Source organism: Leptidea sinapis, chromosome 31 (assembly GCF_905404315.1).
Source record: "Leptidea sinapis chromosome 31, ilLepSina1.1, whole genome shotgun sequence".
NCBI classification, from domain to species: domain Eukaryota; kingdom Metazoa; phylum Arthropoda; class Insecta; order Lepidoptera; family Pieridae; genus Leptidea; species Leptidea sinapis.
The window spans coordinates 6,054,688-6,067,858 of NC_066295.1; the positions used below are offsets into that span (position 1 = coordinate 6,054,688).

The following is a 13,171-nucleotide window of genomic DNA, read 5'->3' on the forward strand; positions in this document are numbered from 1 at the left end:
TTCTCTATGTGGATTTTTATTATTTTTTCTTAAATATTATTTTTATTCCAATTAGGATACGAAATCACTTATTGAAAGCCAAAAACTACAACCCATTCGGAAATTAATGCCTCAGACCTGAGAAGAACGGGCGCAAGTAATTCAGCGCAAGCGAAAATTGGGAACAGGTCAAATAGGCCATTGACACATCAACTGTTGGAGCACCATGGATTATAATCTAACATGTCGCATTGCGTTCAGAAAAGTCACGTGTCCCGATCGTATTCTCCCGTTCGTGTAGCGGACATGTGCAGTACTGTGGGTAATCCTTACCTGTATATCATACGTATGTTGTGGATGTTACTCTGGACACCTTCTTCATTTTATATAATCACCAATCCATAGAATAATTTCTATAACGTTATTATTCCATAATTATTTTTTACTTATATTGTATAAATTTCTCTACACTACGAGTATATTCGTCTTAATAATTTCAACCTGTCAAACTTTGGTATAAGCAATATAGCTCTAATATATAAACTTCTCGTGTCCCAGTGTTTGTTACCAAACTCCTCCGAAACGGCTGAACCGATTTGTATGAAATTTTGTGTGCATATCGGGTAGGTCTGAGAATCGGCCAACATCTTTTTATCATACCCAACTCTCATCATCTTATTTAAGGGTGAGTCACCCTATGATGAAAGGGACCCACCCTTAAATATATTTTTTTTTGTAAATTTTTTCATTTTTATTTTATTATGATTCAGCATTGAAAAATACACATAACTTCCAAATTTTGCCATTCTACGGTCTACAACTATTTTTGTACCGCGTTTTTTATATTATTATGTTCCATCCACAAAATCGGCTACAGGGTTGCAAGATGACAATCGATTGTATATAATTTATGAAATGTAAATTCTGTAAAGTTTGCTTAAATAATTAATATGATTCTCTTACTAATGGCGATCTAAATGATTAATTAAGGGGTTATTATAATATAGAAAACAGTTCTAGTTCCACCTGATACTGATCCGTCAAAGTGTATGCTCAATTTCGTTCAACTATTACGGCCGTTCCCAATATTCGGTCGATCTCTTACTTGAGATAAAAATCGTAACTATCGCTGACTTTTCTGTCCCAATAAACTTATCGACGGTAACTCACCTTATCCGTACACGCTGTCTGTCAATGGGACGACGTATAGCTTACCAGCGATAGAGGTTTGTATGAAAATTGCAATACACGCGTCCCAATATAAGGCGATAAGAGTGACTTATCGGGTATATACGGCTTCAGATTATTGACAGCTACTTACTGACAGTAGAAGGTAGTAATTTATCTCTATCTGTAGATAGTATATTGGGAAATGCCGTTAGTCGATTATAAACTGCAAGCGCTTGTCGATTCCGCAGTCAAAGTATGGAATGACGTTCAGTTTCATGGTCACTTCTAAACAAAGGCCAAATAGGACTCAAATATAAAACTCAGAGTAAGAATACTATACATTGTTATGTCTGGCTTGGAGTAATAAATGTAGTGAAGATTGGACTTTTATTGTACACGACCCTAATTACTAAAGAAAAGCTGCAAATCCCGAGGTTACTCCCTAAAACATTAACCAATTAAAGTCCCCGATACAGACGATTTATAATTTTAAATTCGGTCCATTGGTCAAATTATCTAAAATATTATTTATTTTTACTTGTAGGGTTTTGTACGTTTTTACGAACAATATTATAATGAATGTATAATAAAAGATACATAATGTTATACATATAGTTTTATTTCTTAGCTTAAAGATTGGCTTGAATAAAGTCGAGATATGACGTAACTCTTACAAAGGCCGCCGGATTACCACTCTCACAACCCTGGGGGGAGCCGAAAGAGGTTATACCGAGCTGAAACAGAAAATTTTAGTATTAGAAATATATTCATTTTAATAATAAATACTACTTGCGTCGAACTTGTACACCAGGCTACTTTTATTTATACATCGATTCAAACTTCTATTTTTATAAATTTGAGACAAATTTAAACTGCTGTTGTTAATTTTAAGATAGCTCTTCACAAACATTTGATAAATGAAATATGTATATCAATATTTGCTAATATTCAGAAAAAATTAAAAAAATTATAATATAATAAAATACACATTAAGAACTAGACAATATGTTTTTTATTGAAGTGTTCTATGGAGTGATATAAATTCTAATGAGATATTTTAAATTAAATTATACGGTAGATAAAACATATTTTAAGACTCTTTTTATACATTATTTGTATAATCATTCTTAAGTTATTTTTAAAAGAGCATCAATAGAACTTATGAAGAAGCATAATCTCATCTTATATCGTAAATCTGTCCATGTTTTAATTAATTAAAATTAAAAGTAATTAAATTATTGTATTGGCAATGTTCCTTGATACGTCAAATAAATCAAGATTGATAAATGATTAATTTAAACACATACGACCTTACAAATAAGTTTTCCGACTAATAATTATAATAATAATAACTTAAGTTGAGTTAATTTGTTGCAAAAAAGAAATACAAATTTGCTTAAAATTACCCCCGACCCCCAAATTAGGATAGCCCGTAACATGGCCCATGGCCCATCTCTTCCCAGTTGTGCAATGTTAAACTAGCATCACTATGTCATGTCCACCAGCCTTACAAATACTCGACAAAACCCGGGAAACGTTATACGTCCGAATAAACCAATCATAAGCAAAATGTCTATTTGTAAACATAAGGCCGATAGACTTACGATGCGCATATATAAAAATTTAATAAAAATAAAATAGTTTAGAAATCCGTTTACCAAGATTGTTCTGCCGCTTCTTGTGAGTGCGAGTGGGCCACCAGAATCCCCTCTGCAAGGGCTGGTGCCGCCGGCTCCACTCGTGCAGATGTTAGAGCTTTGCACGATCAAGGGGAATGACAGCCAACAGACGTTGTTTGAGATGACTTGGAGTGACACGTGGCTCAGGAATTGATTGTTGTTAATGTTGATATCTTTAAAAAAAAATATATAAATACATCAGCTTTCTGTGATGTGTGTGTGGATTAAATTTGAAAAAGAAAAGAGTCGGTAATGGCAAGGAGCCGATCTAATTCCTAGCCAACAGATATGTTTGAAGAGTTTAAGCAAAAAGCTAATATTGTGAACTATAATAAATGGAGGGCTATTTTATTCCCTGTTATACTGCGGAAACTAGTGAACCGATTGGAATAATTTTTAAGTTTTAATATATAATGGTGATTATTTACTATATTTGACGACCTGTATAGCCGAGTGGTTAGCGATCCTACATACTAAGCTAGAGGTCCCGAGTTCGAATCGCGGTTAGGTACAAGCATTTATATGATGAATATGGATGTTTGTTTCCGAGTCATGGATGTTTGAATGTATTTATGTATGTTTATATGAATTTATGTATGTTTAAGTAAGTATATTGTATTAAAAATATTATTGTCTTGTGTAACCTATAACACAGGCTATATATGCTTAACTTGGGGCAAGATAATTTGTGTAAAAAGTGTGTCAAAAAAAAATATTATATATTTCTACAGTTTATTCTTTTTATGAAATATTTGATATTTAAAACGCTTTGAACACTTTTCATATATTAGATGTAGCACCTAACAAACTATTTTTTTATGTATAATACAGCCATTGTAAAATACTCTTTTAATTGCAAAGATTGGCCGTTGATATTCTGGTACTATGTTCTTTTATGAGCTCTACTTTTTCCAAACATATGATAGATTCAGTAATTAAAATAAAAAATAAAAAATCGGTCACAAGAAGACATTTCTGTCCATTAAATTGCATATATAATAAATATATTTGTTATATTCAGTTCAGTAGTCCTTATTATTTAAAAGAATATTAGAAATATATCTCACTATTTCCCAGCATTCCAAAACCAGAAGCTACGGCGGTTACTCCAGTGAAGGCTTCGTTGACTTCAGAACCAGTTGGTAGGGCGATGGGCTGTATATTATCTGTAACGATTATTAAAAGGATAATAAATTAGTATTAAATAGCGATATAGTATACTAATAAAATTTATGGACGATGCGGGACTCGAACCTGCGTTCTCTCGGGTTCCGTACGAGCGCTCTCACCAACTGAGCCAATCGTTCACATGAAGCAAGGTTCGTAAAGCATGGTATGTCTTGTTGTAATCTTAGGTTTTGGCTCCATTTACAGGATCTACTTTACAGTTGATAACCTGCTCAACCCTAATATTTGGAAAATTACTTGAGAATTCGCTCTTTCAATTCTTAACAAATTGTTATTTTTAGGGTGATATTCCTCACTTCTGGGATTAATTATACAAATAAATTTTTAACAAAATTTATGAACGATGTGGGACTCAAATCTGCGACCTATCGGGTCCCGTCCGAGCGCTCTTACCAACTGAGCCAACTGTTATAGTGACGCATGGTTCGTGAATCTTGTTAAACTCTCAGCAATATACCTACTTATAATAATAGCGACGCAATGATAACAGCAATTTTTAATTTTACAGGGATCATACTGTCCAAATGAAAACGTAACCTCTGTTTGTAATATTGAAATAACCGTTTTTTACAACATGTAAATGTACACATATACGGTACATATACCAAAATAACATTTTTTACAATTTATGTCTGTATGTCTGTCTGTTTGGTCCGGCTAATCTCCGAAATGGCTGGACCGATTTTGACGGGACTTTCATTGTCAGGTGGCTTATATAATAAGCAGTAACTTAGGCTACATTTATTTTTCAAAAAAAAAATATTTTAGAAAAATAAAGTAATGTTGCAATATCCAAGAAACGGTTTAACTCTAAAATAATTTATATAGCAAAACAACGTTGGCCGGGTCAGCTATAAACAATAATGGTACTTGTAATAAGCTGGCACAGATTGAATCTTTGTTTACTGAATTTTTGTTTACTTTATGTCAGTATAAAAACGTTTAACTTTTAGTCGTTGTCTACACTCAATTTGCAAGTAATATTAGTCAATTAAATCTAAGATCATTTATACGTCTAATATTACGTCCGGCTTATTACTGTAGTGTGCATGATAGCTACGTCTTACACTCGCAATATGTCAGTCACTTTGTTTTAGTGTGCTCGCGTTGCAGAAAATAGAGGCTAGCGGTTTGTTGCTATTTTTTTCGACTGGGTCACATCTGTCACAGTCTATCTAGGCGTATATATTATCCAAGAATAAAATAAATAAACTTCAATGAAAATTAAACACTATATCATCCCCACCATCTGGATGTGTGGCGGTCCTCTACAGTGCGATTTTCAAGGAACTTTTTTCCACGTAAAACCAAGCTGTGGAATGAGAGAGTTTCTGGGATAATAACTCATGGGTACATAAAAAAAAGCACGCACACCTACCTTAAAGGCCGGCAACGCTCCTGTGATTCATCTGGTGTTGCAAGAGAATGTGGGTGGTGGTGATCACTTAACATTACCGTACGCTCGAATGTCCTCCTCTTCCAAAAAAATATAAATATTATCAACTCACTGGTAAACGCTAGTTGTACAGGTAGCCTTATCATTGCAATATCATTACGAACAAGGGATGGAGTCCAACTGGAGTGCATGACAACATCAGTCGACTGGACCCTGACGCCTCCTGCGAACAGGGTCACAGAACCAAGCACCACCGTGAATCTCCAAGCCCGATTGACTCCATCAAACCAGCAGTGAGCAGCTGTGATAACTCTGTTGGCGCTGAGGAGGGATCCACCGCATACACCTTGTCCACTTATTCCTTGGATGTCGGAAATGAGGCCAGCCTAGAAATATTCATAAATAATATAGTTTATAGTAGTTTACCAGTGGGAGGCTCCTGTGCTCAGGATGCCGGCTAGATTATGGCTGCTGAAATTACTGGGCAAATGAGACTTAACATCTCATGTCTGAAGGTGCCGAGCGCAATTGCAGTACCACTCTGACTTTTTGGGTTTTTCAAGAATCCTGAGTGGCATTGTATTGTAATGGGCAAGGCGTATCAATTACCATCAGTTATCATCCTGCTCGTCTCGTCCCTTACTTAAAATATAATTGACGAGATGGTTGTGCAACCCCCGTTTATTGATTATTTAATCAATTTCGAAGAGGCAATGAACAACTATTTAAAAATGGATGTGTTGTGAAATGTGTAAAGTTATATCTGAGAATAAACCAAAAATATGCAAAATGTTAACTATAGGTATTGACAGTTTTGTCTCTGATATATCACTGACAAAACTGTCGATAGAATGAAAAAAGAAACTGAAGTTTTCTAAATGTCAAGCCAACCACTATAAACCAATCATGAGCAAAATGTCTATTTGTTAATATTTAAATAAATAAATAAAATAAAATAATATAGCATATTCTTGTCTTATTCTTAGGTATAATGGCAGTTTATTTGTAAGACCGAATGGGAGTAAGCACTGTTTTACATAATGGGTGTCATATTGGATCATAGCGAAGGACTCTAGAGCTAACACTCAACTATTTATTAAGGACGCGTTTACGAATCCGACAAAAATAAGATATTTTTCGGTAGAGTTTGTGATGAAATTAAACTAAATATAAGAAAACTAAAAATTGCCACAAATAGATTACTTCTTTATCTCTAATCAGCGGGAAATTTTTGCTTTGAAATTTTGATATTTTATGTCGCAAAAACGATTATCCGTTACCTCTTCACACAAAATTGACGAAGTGGGGATTCATTCAGGATCAGTTTTCTGCTACTACTTACATAAATTTGTCTCTTAAAAATTACCTAAGAAAAGCAGATATAATATTTTCAAAAACACGGGAAATAAATTAATAAATATGTTATAAATAATCTCAGAAAAAAAAAATGAATCGTCTAAAATTCATATATTTTTCTGATAAGCATGAGCTTTAAAGTGTGGTATTAAGGGTTATTTTATTTTGTCACTCCGTACGCATTGCACAGCAAGATCTATCGAAACAACGTCAGTCCGCACTCGGCCGCCGTCGTGGGTAGACACTGTGTCGGTTGTAAGCAGCAGCTCGTACTCGGAAACATCGCTGTTTGAACATGAATATTTTTTATACGCTCTACAATACTGTCTTTGATACTTTACATATTTTGTACTCAGTTAGAAATTTACCAACTTCTCTTCATGGATGTCATTTTATTGGTTTTCGGGGTCAACAATAACGAATTTCGGGTCAAAATCTAAATCAAAGATGGCGCCTATGAATTTTACCAACTTCTCTTTATGGCTGTCGTTTTCATGGTTATCGGGGTCAACAATAACGAATTTCGGTTCAAAATCGAATTTCAAGATGGCCCCTATGAAATTCACCAACTTCTCTTCATGGGTGTCATTTTCAAGGTTTTCGGGGTCAGCAATAACGAATATCGGGTCAAATTCGAAATCCAAGATGGCGCCTATGAAATGTACCAACTTCTCTTCATGGGTGCCATTTTCATGGTTTTCGGGGTCAGCAATATCGAATATCGGGTCAAAATCAAAATTCAAATTTGCGATTATGAAATTTACCAACTTCTCTTCATGGGTGTCATTTTCATGGTTTTTGGGGTCAACAATAACGAATTTCAGGTCACAATCGAAATCCAAGATGGCGCCTATGAAATTCCCCAACTTCTCATCATGGGTGTCATTTTCATGGTTTTTGGGGTCAACAATAACAAATATCGGGTCAAAATCGAAATCCATGATGGCGCCTATGAAATCTACAAAATTTTCTTCATGGGTGTCAGTTACATCGTCAAAAGTAGAATTCATTCATAAACTTAAATTATATTATAAAAGACCTGTCTAATAATATCCCACATGCTAAATTAATTCTTCATTCCATAAATATAGAAATATTTACGTTTCGACTTTCCACCCACAATATTCACAAAACACATTCCGTTACCAATCTAATTAAAAAATCTCAAAATTTGATTTTGAAAGACCTATCTAATGATACCCTACATGCATAAAAATTTTCATCCTCTTTTTAACCACAAGAAGCTCTACCCTTCTTATCAATTATTATGACCATATTATGTCAAGAAGAGTTATTTCAAGGATATTGTAATCATAAGGTATAAGCTATTACAAAAATGTAACGTATATCTTCCTTAATCCCGCATTATTTTCAAAAGACCAAAGAAAATGTCATGTATCAAACCTGAATCTAACTTTCAAAGACCTATTCAACGATACCCCACAAGGTAAGTCTCCAGTATTTTTTTCAACTCCACTTTTAGGGGAGGTGTCCTCAGGGGGAAGCTACGTCCAAAGCACGAGACATCACAAAAAATGGCGTGCGTACAAAGTACACATGTCAGAAGTGAAACTTATTTGTGAAAACCAATTTTTAAATCTCGTTTATATTAATAATTATCCTAATCTGTTCTCTAAACCAATTTATTTTTCTCAATATTAGAAATTATTAGATGTTTTACTAATTATTATTACTCATGAAACCTGTACAATACAAAGCTAGTAGGGAAGATGTTCTACTTACTCGCGGCCGCGCGCTAAACCTACATGATACAATGCTAGTAGTGAATTTGTTTTACTTCATAGCGGTAACGTCTGCTTCATACTACATTCGCATTTTCTCACTCTATCTCAATCAGACTCAATCTCCCTCCCCTCTTCTTGGATAAAAACGTCCTTCATTTTCGTGACACTTTATTCCGTTTCATCCGTAAAAATTTTACTCTCATGCGGGCAAAGAAGTTTCACTTCAAAAATGATCCCAAATTCGTTCTTTGCACCCTCGAGAACCTCGAATACGATATCCATATTGCTGAAATCATAATTTTGCGCAGCGGCCATCTTGTATTTCAAAAGTGATCCCAAAATCGTTATCTGCGTCCTCGATAACCTCGGATACGATACCCATATTGCTGAAATCATAATTTTTCACGGCGGACATCTTGGATTTTAAAAATGATCCCAAAATCGTTCTCTGCACCCTCGATAACCTCGGATATGATACCCATATTGCTGAAATCAGAATTTTTCGCGGCGGCCATCTTGGATAAAAAAAACTGCACACGACGTTATGCGACAGAATTGCCATCTAAAGTTCTAATATTTAACTACTAAACGAATACATCAACCAATTATCAAAAATACATAGTTATTAAGAAAAATAAAATTCAAACTGGCCAAAGTATCAAATTCATTTGATTCCCGCAACTAACTTTAAGTACGTGTATGTGTTTGAGCGATGTCAGTGTAGTGGTGCGATTCGATACGTCTCTGTTTTGACAACGCGTCCTTAAGCTGTTACTCCTGCACATACATGTTAACTAATCGTAGTATTTTCTTTGATTAACGCGAGTGTTACACATTTAAATAAAACACTTTTAAACCAATAATTTCATCTGCAGTCCCCCAGAAAACGAGATCTGGAAAGGTATTGAAACGTCGGGTTAAGTAAAATATAAATGTAATTGAGCAAAAATCTAATATAGAAACACAGTTACAATAACACGCATTTTAATCCATTAAAAGTGTGTTATTTAAACGTTAACGAATCGTTACAAGTACACCACTATTTTGGGCTGCCCCGGACGTACAGTTAACTATACTTTGTTAATCAATAAATACCTGGTAGGGAAATTGTCCTAAGTTAGCAGGAGCGCCACCTGTGATTCTAGAACTAAAGTATTCTTCTTCAGCTTTACGTATTCTCTCTGCTTCAGGAACACCAAACCGTTCCATGTAATTGAAGGCGGTGTTTTGGTCTTGTTCGACGATGTAAGCCGCAGAAACGGCAACAAGAGCTGATAGTACCAGGACTAACTTCATTTTGGAGAACGACAAATCCTACCACGCGGAAACTCACTAAAATGCCTTATATATTCGACTTTTTATCATGAACCAACGTGATAATCTCGGATTATATTGCGGATGAAGTAATTATGGATTTTAATCTAATTAAATAAATTTATAATGAAAAATTTGACAGGATTTAATAATTATATTTTGTTGTAGATGATAAATAATATAACAATTGATGATTGATGCCAAGCACATGATGTAGAAAACTTTTTCAGTTAATGTATGTTTTGAACTTTTTGATTTTATGTTATTAGCCGATTAAGAAGGGGATGGTGTGGTCAAAATGGAAACTCGTAATACTCGAAGAGAAACTTTCAAACTGTTGGAGAGTAACACGACTTATTCTTTGACCGTAGTAACTGATTTCTTGGGTTCCTATTAGCTCTGTTTAAACGCGTAAAGTGTAGAACACTTCGGACTTCGGCAGGCAGGCAATCTTAGCAATTAGCTTAAAAAATTATCTGAAGTTATCCATCCAGATGTATATAAGAATCATAACGAGTATAATAAATTGCCTAATGGGATAATTATACATAAACCAGTGGCGTGAACCATTTTAGTAATTAGACGTGTATTGTCGACGAAATGCTAAACGTACGATGTAATTGGATTTGGTTCGCATTATTCACGGACTTTCTATAGGTTATTAATTGGTGCCTGTGCTAGTCTAGCCCGAGTCATAAGCCCTTAATCAGCATATGTTGGGGAGCAAGATTACAGCGTACCCGAGAGAAAATTCACCCTCAATCCGATCGTAATCATAACTTATGTACGTGTATATTATGGAATTTTCTACTATATGAAACGCAATGAAGAAGTAGTGGTTCATACCAGGTATGAACGGCATAAATAACAGCATAAACAGAAATATACCAATACGGTAGGCGAAGGCTTTAAATAATGAATCCATCCATGACATCCATTTTATATTTAAGAATTTTAAATATAAAATGGAATTAAATATTAAAGTATATATTAAATTATAATAGAAATTTTCGCCTCGTTTCCATTAAAAATTTAAAAACGAAAATTAGGGCCTAGGTGCATACGGCATCTTCAGTACTGCCTTTAGATAGAACACAGCCCTGGAGAACACCGGCTTATCGGTCATTGATCAGATATGTCAAGAGCTCGCGGTTCATAATGCTCTTTATGATTTTCGAGAGCAGAGAAGGTTATGGCAATAAGTCTGCATTAACGACTGGGAGCCGCGTGGGCGACTCAACCAGTACGGCAATGCAGAGTTATGCAGAGATTGCCCGTAGTCTATGATGCGCGACTCAAACCATTTAGCTTATAGCCGTGGAAGACACACAAAACTAAGATTTCAGCGTACAGGTGGGAGACATAACATATCAATGTATTAAATACCAGCTCCAACAAATGGCGATAATCTATAAGTTAACTACTGTGATTATAACTCTCTCGGTTCACTGTTCAGAGTATGCTTCCACAGATGGAACAGAATAGATTTCAATTGATATCGAAACTCCTGAAATTCCGATCAAACAATCGTATCATCTGACTCATTCAAAGGCCATGGCTCGGACTAGCAAATCAATCTCTTGACAAGCTACAATCACTCAATTCAATCGTCTCGAGTTGCATCGAATACAAGTATCGAATATTCTGGGGCAGCTCAAGCGCTGTGAACTAACGCATACTTGATAGTCCGTCCATAGACCGAATTCGATTAATGTTTGAGACCTCTTTGCTCTAAATCGAGTTACGGTGACTAATCGAATCACCGCTCACGTTTTACTCAACTAAAAATTTTGGTGGAAATCTCTAAGGCTATTGCTTTTAACTGTGCATCTAACTTACATACGAAGCTTTCAATTTAATATGGATAAACAAATATGTTTTGGTTTGATTTATAATTAAAAATAAGATACATTAACATTAAAAGTTTCGGTACAAAATTAAAATATATTTGTTGTTTTAATGTTAAACACAAATTGTAAAGATGACAATTAGATCCGAATTCGTTTTCAAATATTTTTGTTCGTCAACATCAACCACCCATTCGAAAATATATGCCTCAGACCTGGAAAGAACGGGCAAGATAATCAGCGGGCTTCTTTTTTTTAAAAAGAATTTCATAACAATAAAATTAATTAATTAATAGCCTGATAGATTATTCCATTTGCAAGGTTGTATCATTAAGAAAATGGTTTATGTTATAGTAACCTTTACCACAAAAACGTTTTGGAACAATTCCTTTCATTATCATAACACATTTGTTTTGAACATGTTGTAAAAGTATAAAATACATAAATATAAATAAAATGAGAAAGGGCTAATTCAATATATGATTATAGGTATAATATATATTAGAGAAATATATATTATATAATTAAATTTAAAATTTAAACTCGGAACCAAACAACATTATGTTTCAGACAAAATAGTAGGTCGGGGTAAAGTTTTTTATAAGCACGTACGTGCTTATACGCATAAGTACGTACAAACTATAAGTAAAATCTACTACTTGGCTGTACTATTTGTATCTGGATGGATTTCATGACATTAAAAGGTTAAAACAGCAAAAAAGAATCAAATTGGTAAAATGTTGTCTTCAGCTATTTTTTTATTTCTTCTTCTTTGTTTATACAAATGAGTGAAAATAATGAAATAAATTTGATACGTTTTAGGAAAAAATGCAATGCAAACCGTGAAATAGTTTGAGACGTTAATGTACCTAATGTTTGTAAGAGTAGAACAAAGTTAGTTTCTAAGCTATAATTTCAACAATCATTATTATAATTTCAGCCGGAAGACGTCCACTACTGGACAAACAAGTTCTCCATGACGTATGGTCTTGCGCTACCCTCATCCAACCTGTTCCAGCGATCTTGATCAGATTCAGAGTCAGGTTGGTCCACCAACACTCCGTCTTCCGATACGTTGGTTGGTGTAACTAAAATTTAAAAATGAGATCGATTTCAAAATTATTAGTTCAATTAAATATATTTAATTGGATTACATATACTTATAACATACATATGTTTTAGAATTAAATTGAAAAGATCTATTAGGAAAACTCGTGTGTTTCTTGCCTAAACCAAATCGAGGCTAATCATAACAGTGAGTTATTGTTTACTTCTTATGTTTTATAGGTTCTTGGTGTATATAAATTAGAAATATAAATGGTCATTGAAATGTATACACCATTCACATACTACTATAAGACTGACTTCCCGATACCTCATATCGTAATTAATATATCTTTATTTTTAAAAGTAATAACGGTTCCGGGTAATATACTTACACTATTTACTACTTAATTACTTTTGACATATCGATGATCCTTTAGACAAATAATCGTT

General features: G+C 34.2%; 1 protein-coding gene across 1 annotated transcript; it reads right to left on the reverse strand.

The window, feature by feature from the left end:
* Positions 1–1,750: 1,750 nt before the first annotated feature.
* Positions 1,751–9,822, reverse strand: LOC126974128 (collagenase-like). The gene is made up of 5 exons (XM_050821558.1): positions 9,609–9,822; positions 5,525–5,798; positions 3,896–3,994; positions 2,808–3,001; positions 1,751–1,883 (listed from the first exon to the last, which is right to left on the reverse strand). Exons 1-5 carry the CDS (start codon positions 9,807–9,809, stop codon positions 1,779–1,781), a joined length of 873 nt encoding a protein of 290 aa, XP_050677515.1. The 5' UTR covers positions 9,810–9,822; the 3' UTR covers positions 1,751–1,778.
* Positions 9,823–13,171: the final 3,349 nt, after the last annotated feature.